Source organism: Galleria mellonella, unplaced genomic scaffold, assembly GCF_026898425.1.
Source record: "Galleria mellonella isolate WM207_F2 unplaced genomic scaffold, CSIRO_AGI_GalMel_v1 utg78, whole genome shotgun sequence".
Lineage (NCBI taxonomy): Eukaryota > Metazoa > Arthropoda > Insecta > Lepidoptera > Pyralidae > Galleria > Galleria mellonella.
Window position 1 is genome coordinate 754,991 of NW_026442151.1, and position 24,244 is coordinate 779,234.

A 24,244-nucleotide genomic window follows, 5' to 3' on the forward strand; every position below is an offset into this window, starting at 1 on the left:
GTCGCATAAATCAAAATAGATATTTAATGGTGTCACTAGAGCCCATTAGTACCTTCTCTTTAGTAATCTCATCTCTCCTATTAAAATATATTGAGTAGTGTTGTGCTCTAGGAGAAAACCAGACTGAAGGCAATTCAGTAGCGTAGAGATGTCTGCGATTTTGAAAAGAATTCATTCTATATTTTATTTTTAAAATTATTAAAGAATTTATACGAGACGGGAATCACGTGATCATTTAGATAAACTATGATAATTTATCTGTTTTTTTTTTTTTATTTAATGGGTGATAATAGAATGGTAACCCTGCCTGCGTTATCGATATACGCTAGCAGAGCAACAATGAGGGTGATAGGTGAGGATGAAAGCAAGTCAGTTAGCCCATCGTGACAAATTCCACCAGAATTAACAACGACGGAATTCCAGGTGGAACCGCGTGGAAGTCGACCTGATAGGGTGTTTTGCTAGCAATGGGGCAGTTAGATCCCGGTACTAACAATCCATTCTCCCCCTGCTCCATTTATCTGTGTTATCTCGACGTTTCGACCTGGCAAGCAGTAATATAAAAAACAATACCTGGCTTATAGTGTGCAGTCGGTAAATGCATCGAATAAAGACACGGTTAGTGTATTAAGCATTTAGTAGCTTATGTAATTCATCTTTATAAATGAGAACATTATAATATGAACATAGAAAGCTTATATAATTTATTATGTCATATCTCTTGTTATTGATGTAAATACAATGTATTAATTTTGTTGCTTATTTAAAATATGATAGTGTCTAAGGATAGCATATTTGCCTAGAAATGATATTAAATAAATAGTATTAATACCTAGCTTCATAATTAATAATGCATATGCTGTATCTATTTATTTTATTATCAATAATATCTAGCCAACAATTGAAAATGGCGGGTTAAAGTACGAGTATATGCGCAGACCTTAATGTAAATTTTATATACTACGTCTATGCCACGTGGGAAAAGACATCTTATCAATTAAATTCTGCCTCACAGACATGTCTACCTAATTGGGTATATGGTGCTGGCTCCAATCTGATCATGTCAAGTTACTTGAGTGAGTCGAATTAGTAAGTTCAGCAAGTAATACGAACTTGTGTTCAAGTGTCGGGTGACTCGGCCATATTCGTTTACTCTTCGTTTACTTAGAAAGAGATGAATACTTATCTATCTCAGTCTCGTCGAGTAAAATCAGCAACAAGACTTGCTTTCTGTCACGTCACGAACGTAATCGGAGGAAATCATGTGTTGTTAAGTGGTTTAGCAGAGTAGTGTCATTAGTGCTACGCAATATCGTGTAACGTCTTAGGTTTACAATAATTTGAAGTACCATTCTTTATTTTGTAACTTAGATAAAAGTGTTTACGGTTTATTTTAATTGTTTGCGTAAAACAGTATAACCTCCAAAATGTCAGACAGTACGCAGGATATCCTGAAGGATACGACCACGGCCGCCGCGGCCGCCGCTAGTGCTGGTGCCTCGCTATTTAGCACTTTCGATATAATCATGCTCGTCGTGTTACTAGGAGCAGCTGTTTGGTGGTTGTACAGTTCAAGAAAAGAAAACAAAAAAGATGAAATAGTTCTTAGTAAATATTCAATCCAGTAAGTACATAGGTTATTTTTTTGTGACTGAACTAATATTGATAACTTATCTGAATATTATAATGTATATGTATGTGTTGTATAAATGAAATAATGACAATGTCGCTAATAGGAAACTTTAGCAAGTAGGTATCTAAATAAGTAAGCATATTATTATACAGGTGCACGATATATTATAAACTTAATATTAATTTTATTCATTTGTTTTTAGAAATAAGAATGCAGTTATTATTTTTTCTAAATAATTTTGTTTTTTTTAATACTTAGAATTTTATAAAACCTTATTTGAGCCGGAATGAGAATCAATTAATAATGCGAAATAAACATTTCTTGCTTTTATTTAACTACCGAAGAAAGAAGCAAAAACACTACGTTTTCGTTTCAATTCGTTTCTAAGTGTAGGTATCTAAGTACCTGATTAGATACTTACTTTCTTCCTACAACTATTTTAATACATAAGACGTATTAGGTAAATACTTTAGTTCTCGAAAAATTATATAGAATTATTATTATAGCTACCATGTTCTCGGAAAATTGCTTCAATTAAACCAGTCCTCTAGTGCAAACGTTTGCCCAGAAGATTGGATCATTATTAGTTATTAGTATTAGTACTAACATAGTTCTTAAGTATACATACTGATAAAAATGCGACTTAAATTTGTCTGAAAAGAATAATAAAAAAAAAATATTTAATAAATAACAAACTATAAACATAATTTTTTACCCAATTTTACTCAACCTAGTATAGTTTTTCAAAGTTTAAACATATCTTGGATTACAATCTAAGAAAACTAAAAAAAAAAATGATAAAATATTAATATCATCGAACGAGCATATCCAGTGAAGTAATAGTTCGATTAGGTATATTAATTTGCAATTATGTAATAAATTGTCAAGTGTTTAATGATTGTCTAAAAATGTTAAAAAAAAATCAATTATATTTTTCGATATAAAGAGTCACACCGTATTTGTATACCATAGAATCCTAAAGCTTGAGAAAGTATTAAAAAAAATCTAAAAACGAATACTTTTTGTTATGCAAATGTTATAGCGACTAATCATCTCTACCTGCGGTCATAGCGCAGATGTAAGATCATAACAAATCACATCAATGAGTGATGTTGTATAGACACGTCTGTATTAAAATATTTAAATTTAGAAAGCGGAATCGTGATTTAAGAACAATTGATTACCTACAATTGACATAGTCACGTGATTTTACTTAGCAACAAGTAGGAATTTGCTTCTTAAAATAAAACAGCAGCTTCAATCATCACAAATTTAATGACTCAGGACTTTTTTAAATTATTGATATAGAAATAGTAACTATCCCTTTCAATATACGTTGGCGGGGCATCGGTGAGGGATGTTTGTTAAGGATTAAAATGTAAGTAAGGATGGGCCAGCTGGGCCCATCAGCAGCTGGGTCGTAACGAATTCGTCAAAAATTAACCATATTGGTCTACTGTACGGGGAATTGCGTGGAAGTCACTTTGACGCGGTCCCCGTTACTAATAACAATTCCTTCCTAGAATTGGAGAAACAATGGCGTATTATAAAATGAATTGAGAATTTTTTTCTTATATTAAAATATACGGATTATTCTTTCCACAATTGCTCTTTAATTTTTAATTATGTGAATATAATTTTTTATGTAAAATAATGTAAATAAATGCAATAGTACTTCTCAAGTTTGTATTTTTGTAATTAAAAGCAATAAGTAGGTGGGTGTTTTAAATTTCGAATTTACGAACGCATAAGAAAAAAGGTAGGCAATTGGTATTTATCTACATTTTGCATCGTGAAAAACGGAGACTATATAATTGCGACATTATAACCTACACCGATGAGGACGAATAGTTTTATTAAAAATGCGATTACGTCACTTTTAAACGTAGTTTTTTTATGACTTATCAACGCATGTATTTTTTGTTTGTAGAGTCTGTTAATTAAGGTAACCCATGCTTAAAAACTAGTGTTAGTACTCATTAATAGGGCCTCAGAATTTATTTTGAAAAATATTTATATTTCCAAAATAAAAAAAATCTAATTTTTCAAAAAGAACAACTCTATATGAATAACTGTATATAGATTAGTATAGATTAACAGCACTACCACAGCACAGAATACTCAGAAAGAAAAATACTAGGAATTATGTTGGAACAAGTACACTACTACAAGCAAGCGATATTTGTGTGCGTAAGGCTCTCTGCGTTCAACACATACACGCCGCATCGGAATAATCCAATGTACGCTGGCTCGAGGGCTACACGGTACACGTCTGTTTTAATAAAAATTAAAATGCACTGTGCAGTATGCAAAAATTTTTTTAACTATCCTAAAGACCTAATATTGATAATTCAAAAAGTAGGCTATAATTGGGTTATGATATACATACATCAAAAGTCTAAGCAATACATACTATTTCAAATTATTAATCAATTATTATATCATTTCTTACCAAGTAGCTAATACCTATGTAAACTTTTTTTTATCTAGAAGACCTATTTATTTATTTTTATTTATTTAACTCTTTATTGCACCATAAATAAAAATATACAATGACAAGTGAATAGTTCAAGTGAAATACAGTAACATAAATACAGATTGAAATATACACATAAAGGTACAAAAGTCGGTTTTATTGCTAGGGCAATCTCTTACAGACAACCTTTGGTTAAAGGAGAACAGATAAAAATGGGCAGGCGGCGCAAGAGTGAATTAGTGGCTGGTTGTAAAAAAAAATCGAATATCATTTGTTTTTTTTTTCATAAATTCAAAAGGGAATGCATTTGTTGGATTTTTATAGCGTTTTCTTTGCTTATTCAAGTTTAGTATCCTGTATCAATTTTATAATTTAAACAATAATTTGAAAAAAGTTTTGAACAAATTTGGATTTTGAGACCTTTTTTACGTCATGGAGCGACGTCATTTGAACGCAGATGAAATGCAAAGAGCTGTAGGGATGTTGCAAGCGGTAAGAAGTCAATCTCAGGTATCTCGGTATTTTAGTGTCAACAGAAGCGTTATTTGCCGTCTTCATCAGCGTTACACTAACACGGGAGATCCTACTGAGTAGCACCCAGGTCGAGGAAGGTGTATAACCATACAGCAAGATCGATACATGCAACTGATAGCAAGACGCCAGCCGATAATAACCGCCCGAGAGATAGGTTTAACGCTACAAAATTCAAGTGGTGTTGTTGTTAGCTGTCAAACTGTGCGAAATCGACTGCATGAGTATGGTCTACGAGTACGACGGCCAATTAGGTGCTCACCATCGTGACGTACGTCACGGTAATCGCGCTCGTCGAAATGAATGGTGTAGGGAACACATTGCATGGACCCGGGAACAATGGGATAAAATTTTATTTTGCGAAGAGTCTCGATTTGGGTTCAAGCCTGATACTAGAAGATCAAGAGTGTACTGTCGTCCTGGAAATACTGAAAGACAGTTATGGTATATGGTAATCATCTAGTATTAAAAAGGATACATTGGCTAATCGAGACAAGGTAGTACAATGGTAGAAATAGGTTTAGGAGAGCTTTGATTTTTTATGAATCTTTTGGTCAACTTGAAAGACAATACGTTAATACGTAATGAAATTGTATTTGCAGAAAGTTTATGAATAAGGAGTTAAATCGGAATCCTTAATCTACGTCTACTCTTTAGTTCAAATTTACATCTATGAATGTATCTAAATGTAATTAATAATAATGTAATTAAATTAATTAAATAAAAATACTAAATACTTTAGTAGATAAACTATGTAAATATCAACTGTATACACATAAACGTGGGTAGGTAGGTACATCCACGTAGTAAATTTGTCATAAGTTTTACGCGATCTAAATATACTTATGTACCTACTAATTTTAACTTGTAATAAATATATTGTAATATTATAATACACTAACATTATATTATACATATTAACATGATATTAACAAATAATATTTACCTACTGGGGTCTTTAGGATAGTTAAAAAAAGATATATTTTTTTAACTATCCTAAGTTTTTACATACTATATGTTTTAATAAAAATAGAAATGCATTTAAATTTTTATTAAAACACGTGCGCAGCGTATCCATCGAGATGGCGTAAACCGAATTATTTCATCGCGGTGTGTATACGAAGAGCACCGAGAGTCGTATACACAAAAGTTTCACTTGCTTGTAGTGTTCTTGTCGAAACATACTTCCTACTATCTTTCTTTCTGGGTATTCTGGGTACTACATAATAAGAGGTATGTACCACAAAGACAATAAATTACTTGCGACGTCGTGGCTTTGCCCTTCGATTTACTGCATCCGCCTTTGTCGGATTTCCCCGCAACCCGCCACGCGCTTATGCATATCACTTAAGCACAGAATAGATATTATATCCAGAAGAAAAGCTCTTTTGATGTGCCGACAAATTTGTAAGAGTTGCCATAAGAGAGTTAATTTAATAAAAAAAAATATTTTTGACATTTTTTTATTTTTTATATCAGTAACCGCAAATTATCAGAAAACAAGAAACCTATATCGGAAAAATGAAAAGTTTGTAACCCTCCACCTTTTTTTTCAAAATTTTTTTTTTAATATCAACAACTTACAAGTCAAACCAACCTATTAGTCGTAAACAACACCCATATAGGAAAATGAATATTTTCGACATCCGCTTTATTCATCCAATTTTATCGAAAACAATACCTAAATCGATAAAATAAATATTTTTGATATGCGACAAAAAAGAAGATGGGTGGTGCCATCTTTTTTTTTCGTAACACAAAAACATGAATTTTGCAAGCCGATCCGCCTGATCTCATGGGGCATCTAAGTAGTAAAGTCTTGTGTTACACAAAATATTCCACAATTCTGTTTTTTGTTCCACAATTTTGAGGATTAATTTCTCAATCTAATCTTAGGAAGTTAGGTTTAGCTTTGTTGATTAAATTTGCAAATTTAAACATAACCCTTTTATTCATAAAAATATCAAAGGCTTTATGCCTATTTTAATTATTGAAGTATTTTATTTTTTTCTTTTGTACTAAATTCCCAATTTCTTTATTTTTTTACTTCATACTCTTTAAATTTTTCTAATCTTTGATATTTATTTTTCAGAAAGTAAATTTTACAGTATCTATCTAATGTGTTTATCGATAAATGAGAGGATGTATTTACTTCCTGCTAAAGAAGTCACAGGCATCGAACCACAGATATCAGAATGAACCGTTTTTAACTTTTCGTTAGCCTTGTTTTCCCTTTTGTCTTTCAGAAAAAGGTAATTGGGAGTCTTCCTTTCATGCATGTTCCACATTTCGATAAACTAGAATTATTTTGAATTGAAATTCATGATATATATTACATTATTGCAATAAATTAGTACATTCATATTTTTTTGTTTTATTTCCCTATTTATTCATATGGGTCTTATTTTCTGGCTGTGATAATTATTTTTGCCTTTTTTGCCTTTTATTTTAGCATAATTTTCATTAAAATGTAATTACACAAAATGGATACCCGTTTTATGTAATTTTGACAAATGATATTTAAATTACACTTACTTTAGCTTTGGCTTTATGTGCCATGTGGGTACAGTGATAATAAATTAGTTGTCTCCTTTCTGTGTTCTATTGGAACTTTTCCTTTCTCTTCAAACTTTTCTGTTTTTTTTTTTATAAGTTATATGTGATGTTCATTTACTATCGAGACACCATTTTTTTTGTGGTATTTAGCATACTTTATTCATGATTATGGTTTTATTTTCTTATTTTTAAAACAACATTTTAAATTTTATGTCCTGATTTATCGTAACTATCACATTTTATGACATTTTTCAAATCATAATTATTATAATTTTTATTGAATTTATTGTAACTCTTCTTTTAAAAATTTTGGTTTTTGTATTTAGAACTATAGAGTGATTCATCTTCGTTTTTGTGAGTGTCTCGCTCTATTACTTTAGAATCTATCGCTATTTTGAAATTATCGTAGCTTTTAGGTAAAGAATATTATTATATATTATAGTTAATAAGTCTTCACTTATGTCTGTATCCATATCTTTTAGTTTTTCAACCAGTTATATGAGTTCTGTAATGCGTTTTCATTTTTTATATATAAAAGTTTTTTTATATATGTCACCTTGCGGTCGGGTACCCGACTTTCGTATGTAGATAATGATTTTTGAGATACAATTTCACCTATTTGATTTCTAATAAAAAAATAATTCCGATCGCGTTCATAAATCTTGATTTTCATCTTTGGGTGTACCACATTTGCATTATACAAACATTATATATACATAAACCACTTTTTTAATAAAATTGCTTAAGATTGTACCTTTCAAGCAATTCGTAATTTTCTTAATTTCGTGGTTCTATATTTGAATAAGGTTTGCCATTTTGTATGACGCAGCTGAGTAAATAACCTAATGAAATATTATAATACAGAAAGGCTTTAAGCAAGTAATCTTTTCAAGCAATTTATTTTCAAGACAGTAACACATGTGAACGTTTTACAATGCAGAGCGAAAAAAATTAACCTTTTTAATAAAATATATAGAGAGGCACAGGCCATAATTGTATACAACTATGGGGTGAAAGTATACTCTATCTTAAGTTACAACAAACAAAAAAGAATTTTCCTGATCGGTTCACAACTGAAGGAGTTATGAGATAACAAATATAAAATACAACCGAATTGAGAATCTCTTTTAAAGTCGGTTGAAAAAGAACAATCTAATACAAAATCTAATACTATGATGTAATAGCTAGTTATTATTTCCAATGTTGTTTTTATCATACTTAGTGTTCTAGTGTTTACAATATTGCGGTATCATAGATTTAATGATATTGCGGTAGTAACTAATAATTAGGTAGTTACATGTCTAATTGTACGGCCTTGATGAGGCTAATCATTCAAGATTTTAGTGTAATTTATTCATCATTGTATGAAATAAAAAAAAACATGATACGTTCTATATTTCCTTATCTCCGGATATTGATATTAACAGTGATTTAATTTATAATTTTAATATATATTTTCGTGTTATGAATTTTTCCGTAAGACGCATGTTTAGATAAGATATAAATATTTCGAGAAATGTTCCTGTAATTCTATTCAACTATAGTACTTTATATACAAGGCTAAAATCACTGTGCTGCAGACTCTGATTTTAACCTTTTTAAAATATATTTTTAAATTTTGTAAATTTTCTATATTTGATAATGACATTATAAGACATTTTTTCTACCATAAGCGACCTATTATTATTTTATAAAAGAATTACTGTCCTTTCTGTCGAATATATCATTCAATAAAATACAGGAAAATTTATCAAAGGTGGAGACTATAGAAATTAGAAATATTGTTACATTCATCATTTGAGATAGGTACCCATCGAAATAAATATTTATTAAAAAGTGAATATTTATCAGAATTTTTAAAGTTCATGCATATTTGTTGAAGGAGGCTCTGAATTTGTCTCATTTCTTTTCTATTCTTTTCAAGATATTGTCACAATTCTTTTTGCCATCGATGTATATGTATTTGTATCATAGCTTTTCTACAATATAAATTTTGCGTTTTTACGTTGTAGATTTTGATCTCTATATAAATGCGTTATTTATAATGTAGGGCATCTACGGAACAACTACGTAGCCTACAACTTGTAGGGTATCGTCCATTAATTACGTAATGTTTTTCAACAACTTTTAATCCTCTCCCCTCTCTGGTGTTATGTGGCGATGTTTTCGACTAACCCCCCCCCCCCTCCCGCCCCATACACGTGTATTTTTTTACTACAAAGTATATTGAAATTTTTTAAGTAATAATAATCTCCATAAAAATACATTAAGGGGATACAAGTTGTTTTTGACTGGCATAAAAATAATAAAAGAAGGTGTAAAAAACATAATTGTACATAAATATATTTATTGGACATTGTCCTCCACGGATCACGTAATCCGTGATCCGCGGAACTTTTTTCAACACTAACAAGTGGATAAGCATCTTGAAAATCAACTGTTGGCACTGTGCTTTGTTGAAGATCAACGTTGGTTTCATCAAGCCACTCGGTGTCATCATTTTTGCACACGCAGAGAATCTCTCTCGATCTAGCAATCGATCGTCGCGTGAGAATGCGTAAAGAACGAACATTTTGTATCTTTAGACTGTAATTGCTTGTATCATTACGTTGCTTGTGACATGAATTGAAATGTGCCTTAACATTTTCTTTGAACAGAATAAATGTACGAGATATCTCATTCCCGTTTTATTCTATATAATACCTTAGGCCACGGGCTTATCAGCCGCTTTTTGTACATAAATAGAATTTATAATATTGACATTATTAACTTTTATATTGTTTCTATTTGTAACAAACATACTGTTATCTTCTATTAGTTTGTGTGTGTATAATAATAGAGTAGTTTTGTCCGCTGCTCGTACGCGCGGATTTCAAAATAAGGAAAACAACATATCAAAATAAAACATACGCCAGTTTTAAAACCCTCAGTAACATAATAGTGAAAACTGATTTTGATACAGTTGTTTTTGCGTGGTCTTGGAACAAATATACAACCAGACATATCAAATTTCTAAATGTTATTATTTTGGCTTCTGTTGTTCCTATTAAAACCTCTTACATCAATTTTTTTGGAAATATTTTCTATGTACAGACACTGTGCAGTTACAAATTTATTTTATTAGTGAGATAAGAAGTAAGATTTGTCTGCAGATATCTATCCATTGTATGAAGTTCCGAACCCTTTATCTATCATGATTTTCAAATCGAAGCTTATGATGCAAAAAAAAAAACGCAATTATAGGTACAAAATCTTCCTCTGGTTATAAGATTACAAAAAGAATTACCAAAGTTCAGAATAACGTGAAGGTGGCGAAAATATTGTGTAACTTTCAGTATGTTATTAATTAATGTAATCCATTGCTTAAAACCAATGTTATATAAAAATTATATTATTTTCTATAAAAAATCTTTATATTACAAAAAAAAAACAGTTATATTTCACAAGTGCCGAGTGAAATGTTGTATAAAGAACAAGTTACTAATGCTATGTTATTTCACATTGCCAATCACTCTGCGTTCGGGATTCATCGAGAGTCATCGGGAGGGCGAGGATGGCCAGCAGCGTTCTTCTTAAAATATTTTCAAAGCCTAATTGCAGTTACCAATCCACTTGCCAAGCATGGCAACTACTGGTAAACCCTCCTTTATTATTAGCAGTTGTTTCGTTTGCGAGTAGTATATTATGTTAAATACGAATAGCGATTAAGAAGGGACGAAGTAGAAAGAAATGATATGAAAAATTAGGTTAGAGAAGAAGATTTACCGCTATTGGTATGAATAAATGTGTGATACAGACAGTAATTAGGATAGGTAAGTTTCATACTTAAGAGATAAGATTTGATTTTGCAATATAGACTTTAAACTAAGTAGAATAGTAATGTTTATTTCTTTGTAAAACTTTGTATCTGATTACCACACATTGATTGACGCATTCTTTACTAGATATGCTCTTATAGATTATGCCGATTTCTGTTGTGTTAATGTTACAGAAGATTACTTAAATAAACTTTAGCGACTTCAAAATATTCGTGTACGGTTTATATTTCATCTTCGCAAATATGACCACATCTCTGATTTCCGCAATCAAATCGAATTACTTCTAATTCGTCATAACAGAACTGGCATATCCTATCTCTTCTTTACCCTATTTTTTTTTTCCACCCTTTAACTCCTGATTACCTCAAGATATGCTTTGAGTTTCATGTCGATTCTCAGGATCGTACATTGCGCAACATGAGATCCCTTCGTTTAGTAACTTATATTCATTCTTCTAAATTCTATTCCTAATCTTTCAGCATCCGAGCTATCAGTTTCTGGGATTCCTTACCCCTTTCCATTATATTAGCGCAATCTCTTGACTCGTTCAAGAGGCAGGCAGAATCTCATTACCTATCTTTAATTTGCCTTGATGTTTACTACGTGTTATTTATCTTGATCTATTTAGTGTATTTATGTACTTTTATTTATATTGTATATGTACGCTTATGTAATTTAGCCTTATTTTTATATCGATGATATTTAGAATAATATGCTTTTTATTTGGTTACTTTTTTTGTATTTACTGTGTCTGACTTGCGCCATGTACCTTTCTCTCTGTACTTATTTACTACTTGTGCCAGGTTGCCTGTAAAAGATTGCTTTTAGCGATAAAGCCGCCTTTTGTATATGCACATTTTGTATAAATACTCCTTGTATAAATCTTTTTTGTGCGTAATAAAGAGTATTATTATTATCCTATATTAATTTGGGGTTGTAATTTTGACACCATACTGATAGAGATTTATAGGTACTTAGGTATATAATTATTTTTCAAATTTCGTCCATTTTTTAAATACACTTGTGGCATTCGCTCTCTACGCTATTCACGTAATAAATTGTTTATACTTAGTTAATTATATAATTAACAAAATGGTGATTTAGTGTCCATAATCACTTTTGTAATTTATCACTTGTGATATCGCCTTGACAAGGAAAAATAAAATCGTACTCTAAAAAATAATGATTTTTTTTTAATTATTACCATGCCTACTACACATAAAAACATCGTTTACTTGTAATACTATTCTAATCCCTTACATACTTTCTAGTCTCTTATTTTTGGGTATATCTATTCTGTGCCTATGAGCGTTAACGACAGCGCTATATTTATTTTTGTAAACATCCAAACAATATAATATTGATTTTTATTTTAAGAATCTCTAAAAATATTTAATTATGACTTAATATTCTATTTTTTTAATCAATCAGTGATCCGGCCTTGCTTCGTGCGAGTAGATAAAATTTTCGATAATAATTGTGTAGTGTATGTTACTCGCTGATGAAAGAAGTTTTCTATAGGTAAAAGAATTTTTGAAATTGATTGAGTAGTTTTTGAGTTTATCCAATACAAACAAACAATCAAATTATTCCTTTTATACCTAATATTAGTATAGATTTAAGTGTTCATATAAGTGGTTTTCGGTAATGGGGTTCCTTATTTTACTTACTGTGTAAAAAATACTATCGAACCAAAAACCTACTCTTATTGTTAAAAAAAAAGAAAGACATCCAGTCGTTAAGTTATTTAAATAGACGTAGGATTGCAGGCCAAAAATTTCCGTATTTAATTCGATTTGCGTTGATCAAACTTAAACGTAGACTATTATGTTTTAAAAATAACAGGACGGACTAGTCAAAGAGTTTATTTACTAAGATAATAACCAACCAAGTTTATTTGAACTCACAAGTTATACGAGGTTTGTCCGGAAAGGACGTATAAAAGTTTTTTAAAAATTTTATTTTACAATTATTGTTTTAAAACATAATGCACTTGTGCCAACGCCGTTTCCACTGAGAAGGCTCCTTGAAAGTCCTCTGGTTGTAGGTTTCTCAGCTGCCCCGTCGTAGCTTTTTTTATCTCATTTATGTCCCCCAAATGCCGCCCCCGAAGTACCAATTTGGTTTTTGGGAACAAGAAGAAGTCACACGGGGCCAAATCCGGCGAATAGGGGGGTGTTCGGTCACCGTAATGGAATTTTTACTCAAAAACTCACGGACAACAAGAGAGGTGTGGGCAGGGGCATTGTCGTGGTGAAGAATCCAACGCCCCTCTCGCGCCAATTCTGGACGAACTCGTGCCACACGAGCTTTGAGGCGTCTGAGCACATCGAAGAATTTTCCATCAATAATTCTTGATGGACAATCCCCCGAACATCGAAAAAAACAATCAACATTGTCTTGACATTTGAGCGGGATTTTCTTGATTTTTTTGTTCGTGGTTCCCCGGATGTCTTCCACTCTTTGCTTTGGGATTTTACTGTTCTGAGATCGGCAAAAATTTCACGGCCAGTCTTGCCGAGTTTCGAGAGAAACTTGAACGACGCGCTGCTCTTCAACGGAAATAAGTAACTTCACAGATGACATCGCACCGCACGGCGGTCAGACCAGAACTGAAGCATTGTTGACATAAGGAAGGGGTCCTGCGCTTACCTGGCCTCCCCACTCCTCTTTCTCGCATTCCAGAACACTTTTATACGAACTTTCCGGACAGACCTCGTATGCGATAAAAACTTGTAAATAAGTACCCAATGACATGCGAAGCTATGCAAGCATATACTCGTAAAATAGTTTCATATGACTAAAAACTTATGTTGGAATAATGAAATGTGATTCTACACTGAGTGAGATTTGACATGATTGATTGTTGTTGTATGTGTGAGAAAGGACTTGCTAAATGCTGCGGTATATTTTTGTATTACTTATTGTTATACAAGCTATTTATTGATAGTGTATTTGAACTCACAAGTTCTATGCGATAAAAGCTTGTTAGTAGTACGCAATGACATGCAAAGCTATGAAAGCATATAAAATAGTTTAATATGACTAAAAACTTATTATCTTGGAATAATGAAATGTGATCATGTCAAATCACGATTGATTGATTGTTGCTGTATGTATGAGAGAGGATTTGCTAAATGCTGCGGTATATTTTTGTATTACTTATTGTTATACAAGCTATTTATTGATAGTATTACCTACCAAATATTTTAGTAAGTAGTCAAGTCGAGTCCATAATTTCTAGGAGTTTATGAATTTAACATATTGTTTATATTTACTTTGTCATCTCATATAAAAAAAAATAAATTTAAACGAAGTGAAAACTTATTTATTTATTAGACACAAACTTATATTCTGATAATAGTATCAGAGGATTATTATTCATGTATTAAAGCAGTTATTGTTTATTGCAGGACGGCCGGGTCTATCCAAGTTACGGAAAATTCTTTTATTAAAAAATTACAGTCGTCTGGAAGAAAATTAGTCGTATTTTATGGTTCACAAACAGGAACCGGTGAAGAATTCGCTGGCCGTCTTGCCAAAGAAGGCGCACGATATAAAATGAAAGGAATGGTGGCTGACCCGGAGGAATGTGATATGGTTCGTACTTAAATAATTGTTATTTTACATTTATTTTTAATTGCTTTTGCCCGCAATTTCGGACACGTGGATTTTGGAAGTAGATAATAAAATATACTCCAGAAATTAAGTTCGATCGCATCAATTTGGTCCAGTAGGTTTTATAATGCCAGAACAAACATAGTCAGACAGACAGACAAAAACTCTTAAAATTATTGTTTTAATTTCTGTTGCACTTATTTAGATTCCTCATATAAAAATTTTTCTTGATTATCAAATGGGTATCTCTTATATACCTACATCGTCTAGTTACAATTTTAATACAAAATTAGTAAGAGTTAGCTTCCTTAGACCAAATAGATAACATACCATTGATTTTTAGGAGGAACTCACGAAATTGCCAGATATAGAAAACTCGTTAGCTGTGTTCTGTATGGCGACGTACGGCGAGGGCGACCCTACAGACAATGCGATGGAATTTTATGAATGGTTGAAAAACGGAGATCCAGATCTAAGTGGCTTAAATTTCGCGGTAAGTAATATAATTACTAATAGGTATGCTGTTATAGAAAAAATAAAATAAATACCATTGGACATACATAAATTAGACAGCGCCGTCACTGGACGGTTAACCGTAGTTTAGGACTATTCAAACTAAGCAGAGCTTGTATTATAGGAACTAGATATATGGTAGACATGCTTTAATACTTTTATATATAAAATCATACATATTATAAACTAGCTTTTATTCGTGACCTCTTTCACGTGACCTTTACATGTCGATTAACCGAGATAAATTTGAAGTGATAGTTTGTCCTTTCGAAGAGGACCCGTTCTCTTCTAATGGCTAACAGAAGAATTACATAAGAGATTTATCGAGCTTGAAAGAGTGAAGATGTCAGAAGGGAGTGCCCTACATGGATATATGTCAAAAAAGCACTGGTAACCAGCGAGCGTGTATGAATAGATTGATCAATGTGGAGGAAGCGAGAATGTTAACAAGAATCTCCGATTGGGGACAACAAAACTTAGTCCAGTTTAAGCTTTCGCGTTTACAGCTAAAAAAAACCATTTGCTGTGGCTCCACAGTTCCAAGGCACGTGTCTTAATATCTCTAAAAACATTGGGATTCTTGGTGTCGACATCTCTAGTGATGTACAATTCCGTGGCCACCTCAAAGATAAGGCGAAGCTGGCATTCAAAAAACTCGGTGTGCTTAATAGAGCGAAGCATTATTTCATGCCGGATCAGCGATTAATTCTCTACAAATCGCAAATCCAGCCCCACATGGAGTATTGCTAATACCAGCTTGAACCCTTCGATTCGTTACAACGACGAGCTATGAGAATTGTCGGTGATTCCAGGCTTACAAGCCGTATCAAACCCTTAAGTCTTAGGAGAGATTTTGCCTCACTCTGCGTGTTCTACCGCTTGTACAACGGATTGTGCTCAGAGGAATTGTTCAATATGATGCTCACGGCCACTTTCTACCATCGTACGACTCGCCATCGATAGGAAGTTCATCCTCATATCCTACAGCCTCAATGGTCGCGTATAGCACGGTTTCAGAGATGTTTCCTCCCACGAACACTCAGGTTATGGAATGAGCTCCCTGCCGAGGTTTTCCCAAGAGCGTACAGCATGGGGTTTTTCAAAAAGGGGGGGAGGGGTAAAGAGGTTTATTCAGGGTCGGCAACGCACGCGTAATACTTTTGGTATTGCAGGTGTTCATAGGCTTCGGTAACCACTTACCCTCAGGTAGGCCGTATGCTTGTTTGCCACCTCAGTGGTATAAAAAAAACGAAAGAGGTCTATTTGAATTGGAGTATTTGGAGTACCACTGTTTTTGCAACCAATGGGAAACAGGCATGACGTATACGTGTGTCTTTCTCCAGACCATATTGTGCCTATACCGAATTTTACGATAATTGGTTGACCTGTTAAGTCACACAATCTTACACATAATAGGGTAAATATAAATGGACATTAAGTAAATAGGAAAATACATTAAAACATAATAGTACACAAAGAAGTTATCATATCGTATATAGTATCACAGTTATGCAAAAAAGTTAAAATAATGGCAAAAAAGAAATAACGATCATTTGCATTAATTTGAAGAAGCTTATGGTTCTTTTCCATTCCAAATAATAATACTTATTTATAGTTGTTTATTAACGTAACCCATTCCTTAAAACTGGTGCTAGTATTAATTACTAACACCAGTTTATAGGTAGTAATGAATACTAACATCAGTTTTAAGGAATGGGTTACGTACGTAGTAGGGTAACTAAAAATTTTTTCTTAGAATTTTTTTACTAAAAAATTGAACGACAATATTAAAATTTACGAAAAAAAAAAAACTATCTGTATCAACAGTACTATGTAATAATTGATAGTATGTGTACTTTGTACTGTGTAGTGCCGTTAGTACAAATATAAGTTGTTCTTTTTTTCGAGAATTTTAATTGATTTTTATAATTTACATTCATTATAATTTTTTGGTAATATAAAATATTTAAAAGGAAATAATTTTTTTTGAGACCATTTTAATGAATACTAATACCAGTTTTAAGGAATGGGTTACGTTAATTATCATTTTATATATCCCAAACTTGACGACTAGTTGAGCTGAGTTGACGGCCTGTGCCTGAAAGCACATATTGGGCTGTTGTCGCTTGTCAGGCTTAGTCGATAAAAGTATTTCAAAAACCTCTAAGATATCAATAAGTAAGAATTTATTCACACTAAAAATTTTATTCAAGAGCGAATTATATTTTATTCTACCGAAATATCGTATAGTTTAGACGAGACTTTATACATTATTAATGTTTTCTGTTACAAAAATAAACCTTGACGATTTATTTTTTAAAACAACACTGAACTGAAAGACTGCCTAGTGTCCGAAAATAGTATGGTCACAGAATAGCCAGAAGGAAAGCTCTTTTGATGTATCGATAAATATCTAAGGGTTTCCACAAGAGAGTTAAATAAATTGAAAAAAATGATTTTTTTACCATAATCCAAATATAGTCACTTTTTGAATCATCAAGTCAGTGAAAACGATACTTATAGCGAAAACGAAGAATTTTATTTTTTTTTTTTATAAAATCTACTAGTACTCAAAGCATGATCACATACCGTATTCGTAGCAGTATGTTTTTTAATCAATCATGCTTAAATGGTTTAATGGATTTGAATAAAATTTAGTTATATCCCAAACTAATGCATTATTATATTCACGTGGGCGAAGCCGCGAAAATAGCTAGTTTCTTATAACAATATTTTTTTAGTGAAATTATTTTTAAAAAGTGATTACTCTTTAAAAATATGTACTTTAAATATTACATTCATATACATTACATTATAAAAACCTCACATCGCCTGACCTTTCGATGGTCGGGTATTCGATAACTGAATAATAGAAACATTGATATTTATGAGTGACCGTATCAATCTGAATTTAGGTCTAGTAGTATGACTAATTTTAGCCAAATTGGGCCAAAATTAGTCAAACTAAATCAAATTAAGTCAATTTAGTCCAATTTTTTTTTTATTTCATAATATCAGTATAATCGTAAAATACTGAATATTCAAATAAAAAAATTCAATAGGTACATCCGCGTAGTAAATTTATGTTTTACGTGATCTAAACATATGTACTTGTAATAAATCTATTTTAATATGTATTATAATAAAGCGTCTTTAGGACAAAGAAAAATATTTTTAACTTATTTTTGTTGTTCTTGCACAGTGTACAGTGCATTAGAAAGTTTTGCTTAAACAGACGTGCGTCATGCAACCCTCAAAATGTGGCACTGAGCTCAGCGAACCAGCATAAACCGGATTATTCTAACGCGGCATGTATGTATGAGTGAGCGAGTTAACACTACGCACACAGACACAAGCCTCGCTTGCCTGTATTAGTGGTCTTGTCCCAGCATATTTCCTAGTATCTTATCTTCTGGGTATTATATTCTTTGGTTAGATAGTATAATTGTAGACAGTACCAGTACTACTATATAATGATTCTGTAATAGTATATTGTATATTGTAGATATTATTATCAAATAAGCGACCTGTGCCATAAGTCTGTTTGTTTTGTTTCGTGACTTGATTATAAAATTATAGATAACAGTCAAATACATAATTGTCTGATGTAGAATAGACATTTTGATGTATTGTCCAAAACAATATGTTTAAAAACGTCTTTACGTGTCAATTTCAAGGTTTGTCATGAATTAAATATCATTATCATACCTACTGTAGCGATACCTACACGACGCTTCTTAATCAAATATTTAAACTGTTTAACAATTTGTTTATTTTTGACCTATTACCTGAATAAATGCTATAAATAAAGTCTGTGTATCTATTTAGTATAACAAATTTATAATATATAGGTATATAGAACCAAAGTAAATAAAGATTATGGTCCTGTCTACTCAGTCAGTTTATTCTTATGCTTTGCTTGGAAGATAGCTTTTTTTTAATTTTTTTAATGGATGATAATGGAATGGTAACTGTATGTATGTAACTGTGGTAACTGAATGTAACCGCCTGTCCTATCGGTATACACTGGCGGGGCACCAGTGAGGGATGAATTGTGAGGATGAAAAGGCAGGTAAGTTTTTTTTAATGGGTGATAATGGAATGGTAACCTCGCCTGCGCATATACGCCGGCGAGGCACCAGGGAAGGATGATAGGTGCCTATCAGATCGACGTTCACGCGGTTCCCCTGGAAATCATCGTGGTTAGTTCTAGTGGAATTCATCACGGTGGGCAAACTGACCTGCTACATCCTCACCTATCATCTCTCACTGGTGACCCGCCAGAGTATACCGATAGCGTAGGCGGGGTTACCATTCCATTATCACCCATTAAAAAAAAACCCTGTGAGATCGACCTTCACTCGATTTCCCATGGAAACCATTGTGATTAATTCTTGTGGAACCCGTCACAATAGGCTAACTGAACTGCTTTTATCCTTACCTACTCACTGTTGCCTCGCCAGCGTATACCGGTAGTGCAGGCGGGATTACCGTTCCATTATCATGCACTAAACTTAATAACGGAATCTCCCCTAATAACGGAAATGGATACAAAATTTTCGGAAAAGTATTATAAATAGTTAATTTTTTATATATTTGCAATTATAAAATAAGTATTTTAAAATTCCAAATATTTTCGTCAGTTGGACCATCAGCTGGTTTGCCATTCTAAGTTCCATAAAAAATATAATACTACCTCCCACAATTATCTTTTTCTCTAAAATGTGTTAGTTAATTTAATAAAATATATTTATATTTTTAGTTTGAAATACTACCCGAAAATAATCGGTGACGTGACATTTCGGACTGCAGTGTATTTGAGAGGAAAGTTTATAAATATAAATGTTTTTATTGTAAAATTGACAAACTATATGACGTGTGAGGTGCCCATTTGTAGACATACTAATAACGTGACAAATTATTTATATATGTACTCGTATCTAAATGTCCAAAAAGTGGTTAATGTTAGAACGTCGAAACCTGAAGTTTTACATTCAATATATCTGTGATTTTCTTTTGTCAAGTTTTTTAAGTGCTTATATAGAAATCAACTTTATAAAATAAACCTAATCTAATATTTCGCATAGGTACCTATATAAATCATTGATAGATAATATAATAAGTACCTAACTGTGTCACTTTACAGCTGCCTTACGTGGAAAATTACATCCAATACAGTGTAATGCGGTTTTGTCAGCAAAATAACTGTATGACTAAGTGAGATCTTCTTATAAAAATTATTTGAATCGAATTTTATAAATAAAGTATGTTGCTTTACTTCGCTTATTCTGATACTTAGGTACATACATTTATTCATATACATATATTAAGTATTTGCATTCCGAAATTCTAAGTTTTGACGTCACACGATGCTCAATCATGGCTGACCACGTTTCGTGTCTTGTAACTTACAGATTTATTTTACAAAAATAAATTTTTTTAAATGTTTACCTATAAGATATGATATCCAATTTTATTATTATAACTGTCAATTAGCCAATAGTTGTTATAAAAGATAAATTACTAAATCAATCATTATTTATGGAGCTTGTCTAAATAAATAAACAAAAATATAATAAATCAGTGTACTTATGTATAGGTCTATTTAAAATATTCTACACAAACAACTAAAAAATACATTTTCCGCATAACCTTTGCTCGATTGAAGTTGAACCGTTTAATTTATAATAATATAAATAAAAAATAATAATTGGCCATATTTATATTTCTGCTCATTTGGCAAAATTTTACATAATGGACAGTAATGTAAGTAAAAATGTGAGTGCGTTGCGGATGTGGGTGATCTTATCATATATTCTTCTCCTGTTCCTTTTATAATCGTTCCTTATTTATAAACTTACCCCTTTGAAAGTCTTATTTCGTATGTTTATTAGCTCATACGGACCATTCTATTTACAAAACATTTCTTTTCTTCATTCGTCAGACGAAAGAATTCGCGCCATTTTTAGTCCACCGTTCTCCAATACTAGTCTTATTTATTAGTAATAATAGTATAAAACTTTATTTCCCGTCCCGTTTCCCCTCTGTTGAATTATTTATTAATGGGTGATAATGATATGGTAACCCCGCCTGAGCTATCGGTTTACACTAGCGTGGCACCAGTGGGAGATGATAGATGAGGATGAAAGTAGGTCAGTTAGCCCATCCTGACGAATTCAATTAGAATTAACCACGATGGTCCCCAAGGGGAACCACGTAGAGGTCCACTTGATAGGGTATATTACTAACGATGCCTTTTCCCTCATACTTGTAGGTTATAACGTAATTTCGCACATAGGATACTATTACTGATTTACGCGAGCGAAGTTGTGGGATACAACAGCTAGTACGAAATATACCAAAATTGAGAATTTATGACAATAATTTAGTAATAACGTGAGGTCGACCAGACAGGATATACTTATTACTAGTAATGGTCTCCTCTGTTGTAAGGGGCATAAAGATAAAAAGTTGACCAATTGTCAATCGACTTCAAAAAGAAGTAGGTTCTCTATTTGGTTGTATTTTGATTCTTAATGTTTGTTATTTCATTACTGCGTCAGTTATATATGGATTTGGAAAATTCTTGTCAATAGATCTTATCTACAATGTTTCTAGCAAATAAATTTCAGTTCATTTCATCTTATCTCATGTCATTTCATTTAATTTTATTTCGTTTCAGTTTATTTCACTTTTATCTGAAAGAGTATTATTATACTTACAGAGAAATTTTATCAAAATCAGTAATTTAATTTTTAAATCATAATACCTGGTTTTGCCACAATTTAAGTCGGTTTTGTGGAGCATAATTTAGTTATTGGCAAAACATTCGTACGGAGACATTCTGTTTAAACTTTTTTTGGCTCTTCTCTTACTTAGGAAGAGGAATTAGATGTCCATAAAAACATTGAACATCATGTGTTTTGCTTCGCGAATAAAAATAACAGCTTTATTGGTTACTTTAAAACAAATCTGTTTTTTGTGATACTTAGAATTGAATTTTCAAATTGAAACACAAGTATGCAGAGACTGCTGTTTCACGGCAGAAATACCGTTGGGAGAAAAATACCTATGTAGACGACTTATGTACAGTCTCTGGTGAAATAATTTGCATTGTTTCAGAATAGTATCTAATGCTTTGTATTGACGAGCGAATTTAAACAAAAGTTTTCTTTTTTCTTTTCGACTGTATTTTTTATCTGATTACCATTTATTAATAGACATTTTTACATTTACACTTTATCAATATGATATAAATGAATTTTAAATACACTATCGGAATTTACCACAATGAAAAATTGCAGGTAAATAATACCCACATATTGGGGGTAAAAGGGATTGTTAGTAATGGAGACTAAGAATCCGATTGCTAGCAATATATCTAACCAGGTCGACCTCCTCGCGGTTCCCCCTGGAAACTATCATGATTAATTCCTGATGAATTCATCATGATGGGCTAACTGGCCTATTTTCATCCTCATCGATCACCCTTCACTGGTGCCCCGCCAGCGTATCCCATTAGCGCAGGCAGGTTTACCACTCCATTTTCATTCAATAACAAAAAACATACCTACATATTTGCTTTATTATGATTCTGTCGTAGCAATGACGTGGTACAATCCACGTCAAAACGTCGGCAATAAAAATCAGGTATGTAGGTATTATTTACTTGCAACTTTTCACCTAAATTACCTACGATTTTTTAATCTATTTCCTGTTTATTAATTCTATTGTTTTATATATTTTTTATGACGGTTAACGGTTGATATGATGAGGATGATGATGATATTTTATTATAATTTTGGCAAGGGCCTCGTGACATTTATTATGCCACTAACAAACAAGAAAGAGGCGAGATATTTTAAAAGAACGGGAAGGATTTTGTTATACTTTGTTCTCTATTTTTTTTTTTATTGAAGCTGCTACGATATCATATAAATTTATAATTTATCTATTTTCAACCTATTTATTGAACGTGTATTCATATACCATACACTTAGCATAACGTACTATACTTTATAATCTAAGTCATAGTCTATACAAAGCTCATGGTTTGTACACTGTCTAGTTATTGAAAAAACACTACAATGTCTCAAATATCTACAATCTATCTACAGACTTATTTGAACTTTGCCATTGCGTAATAAGGCTAATGAAGATAATATACGCATTGATGACCTTTGTCATTGTGACGTGACAATAAGGCAAAGAGTAAGTTTTCAAGATAGTAGACGGTTTACGTATAAAAAAGAAATCAAATTACAAGCAAAGCATGTTTACAATGTTGAATCTACAGTGTGCTAATTGACCCTGATCATTTTGAAACATTCACATTTTATTTCGCTTTTTTTCGGAGTTTTAACTATATAAATATTTGCCAATTCTTCCTAAAATCTAACTAAAATATGGCGATATATTGCCATACTTATAGCATATCCTGTTGTTTTTGTTGTTTGTTACTCTTTCACGCAAAAACTACTGAACGAATTTGGATGTTTGGTACAAGAGTAACATAAGTTATATTTAATAGGTGAAAATGGAATGGTACTCCGCCTGCGCTATCTATTACGCTGGCGAAGCACCAGTGAAAGATGGCACATGAAGATGAAAGCATGTCAGTTGGTTCATTGTGACGAATTCAACAAAAAATAACCGTGATGGTCTCCAAGGGGAACCGCGTGGAGGTCGACCTGATAGGGTATATTGCCAGCAATAGACCCTTATTACTAACAATGCCTTTTTTACCCCCTCACTTGTAGGTTATATCGTAATTTAGCACAAGTCGTATCGTAGGTATACAAGTAGGTTATTTTTAATGGGTGAAAATAGAATGGTAATTCCGCCTACGCTGGCGGGGCACCAGTGAGAGATGACAGATGAAGATGAAAGGACTTCAGTTGGTCCATCGTGACGAAATCAACAAGAATTAACCACAATGGTCTCCAGGGGGAACCGCGTGGAGGTCGACCTGATAGAGTATATTGCCAGTAACAGACCCCCATTACTAACAATGCTTTTACCATCTCACTTGTATGTTATATCGTAATGTAGCACATAGGATACATTATATACAGATTTACACGGGTGAAGCGACGGGAT

General features: G+C 32.3%; 1 protein-coding gene across 1 annotated transcript in view; it reads left to right on the plus strand.

The window, feature by feature from the left end:
• The first annotated feature begins 1,221 nt into the window (after positions 1 to 1,221).
• Positions 1,222 to 24,244, plus strand: part of LOC113517224 (NADPH--cytochrome P450 reductase) — a 36,737-nt gene continuing 13,714 nt past the window's right edge. Inside the window, exons 1-3 of the mRNA XM_026901824.3 lie at positions 1,222 to 1,624; positions 14,428 to 14,614; positions 14,976 to 15,125. Of these exons, the coding sequence (XP_026757625.1) occupies positions 1,428 to 1,624; positions 14,428 to 14,614; positions 14,976 to 15,125 (534 nt within the window). The 5' untranslated portion in view covers positions 1,222 to 1,427. The remainder of the gene's footprint in view (positions 1,625 to 14,427; positions 14,615 to 14,975; positions 15,126 to 24,244) is intronic.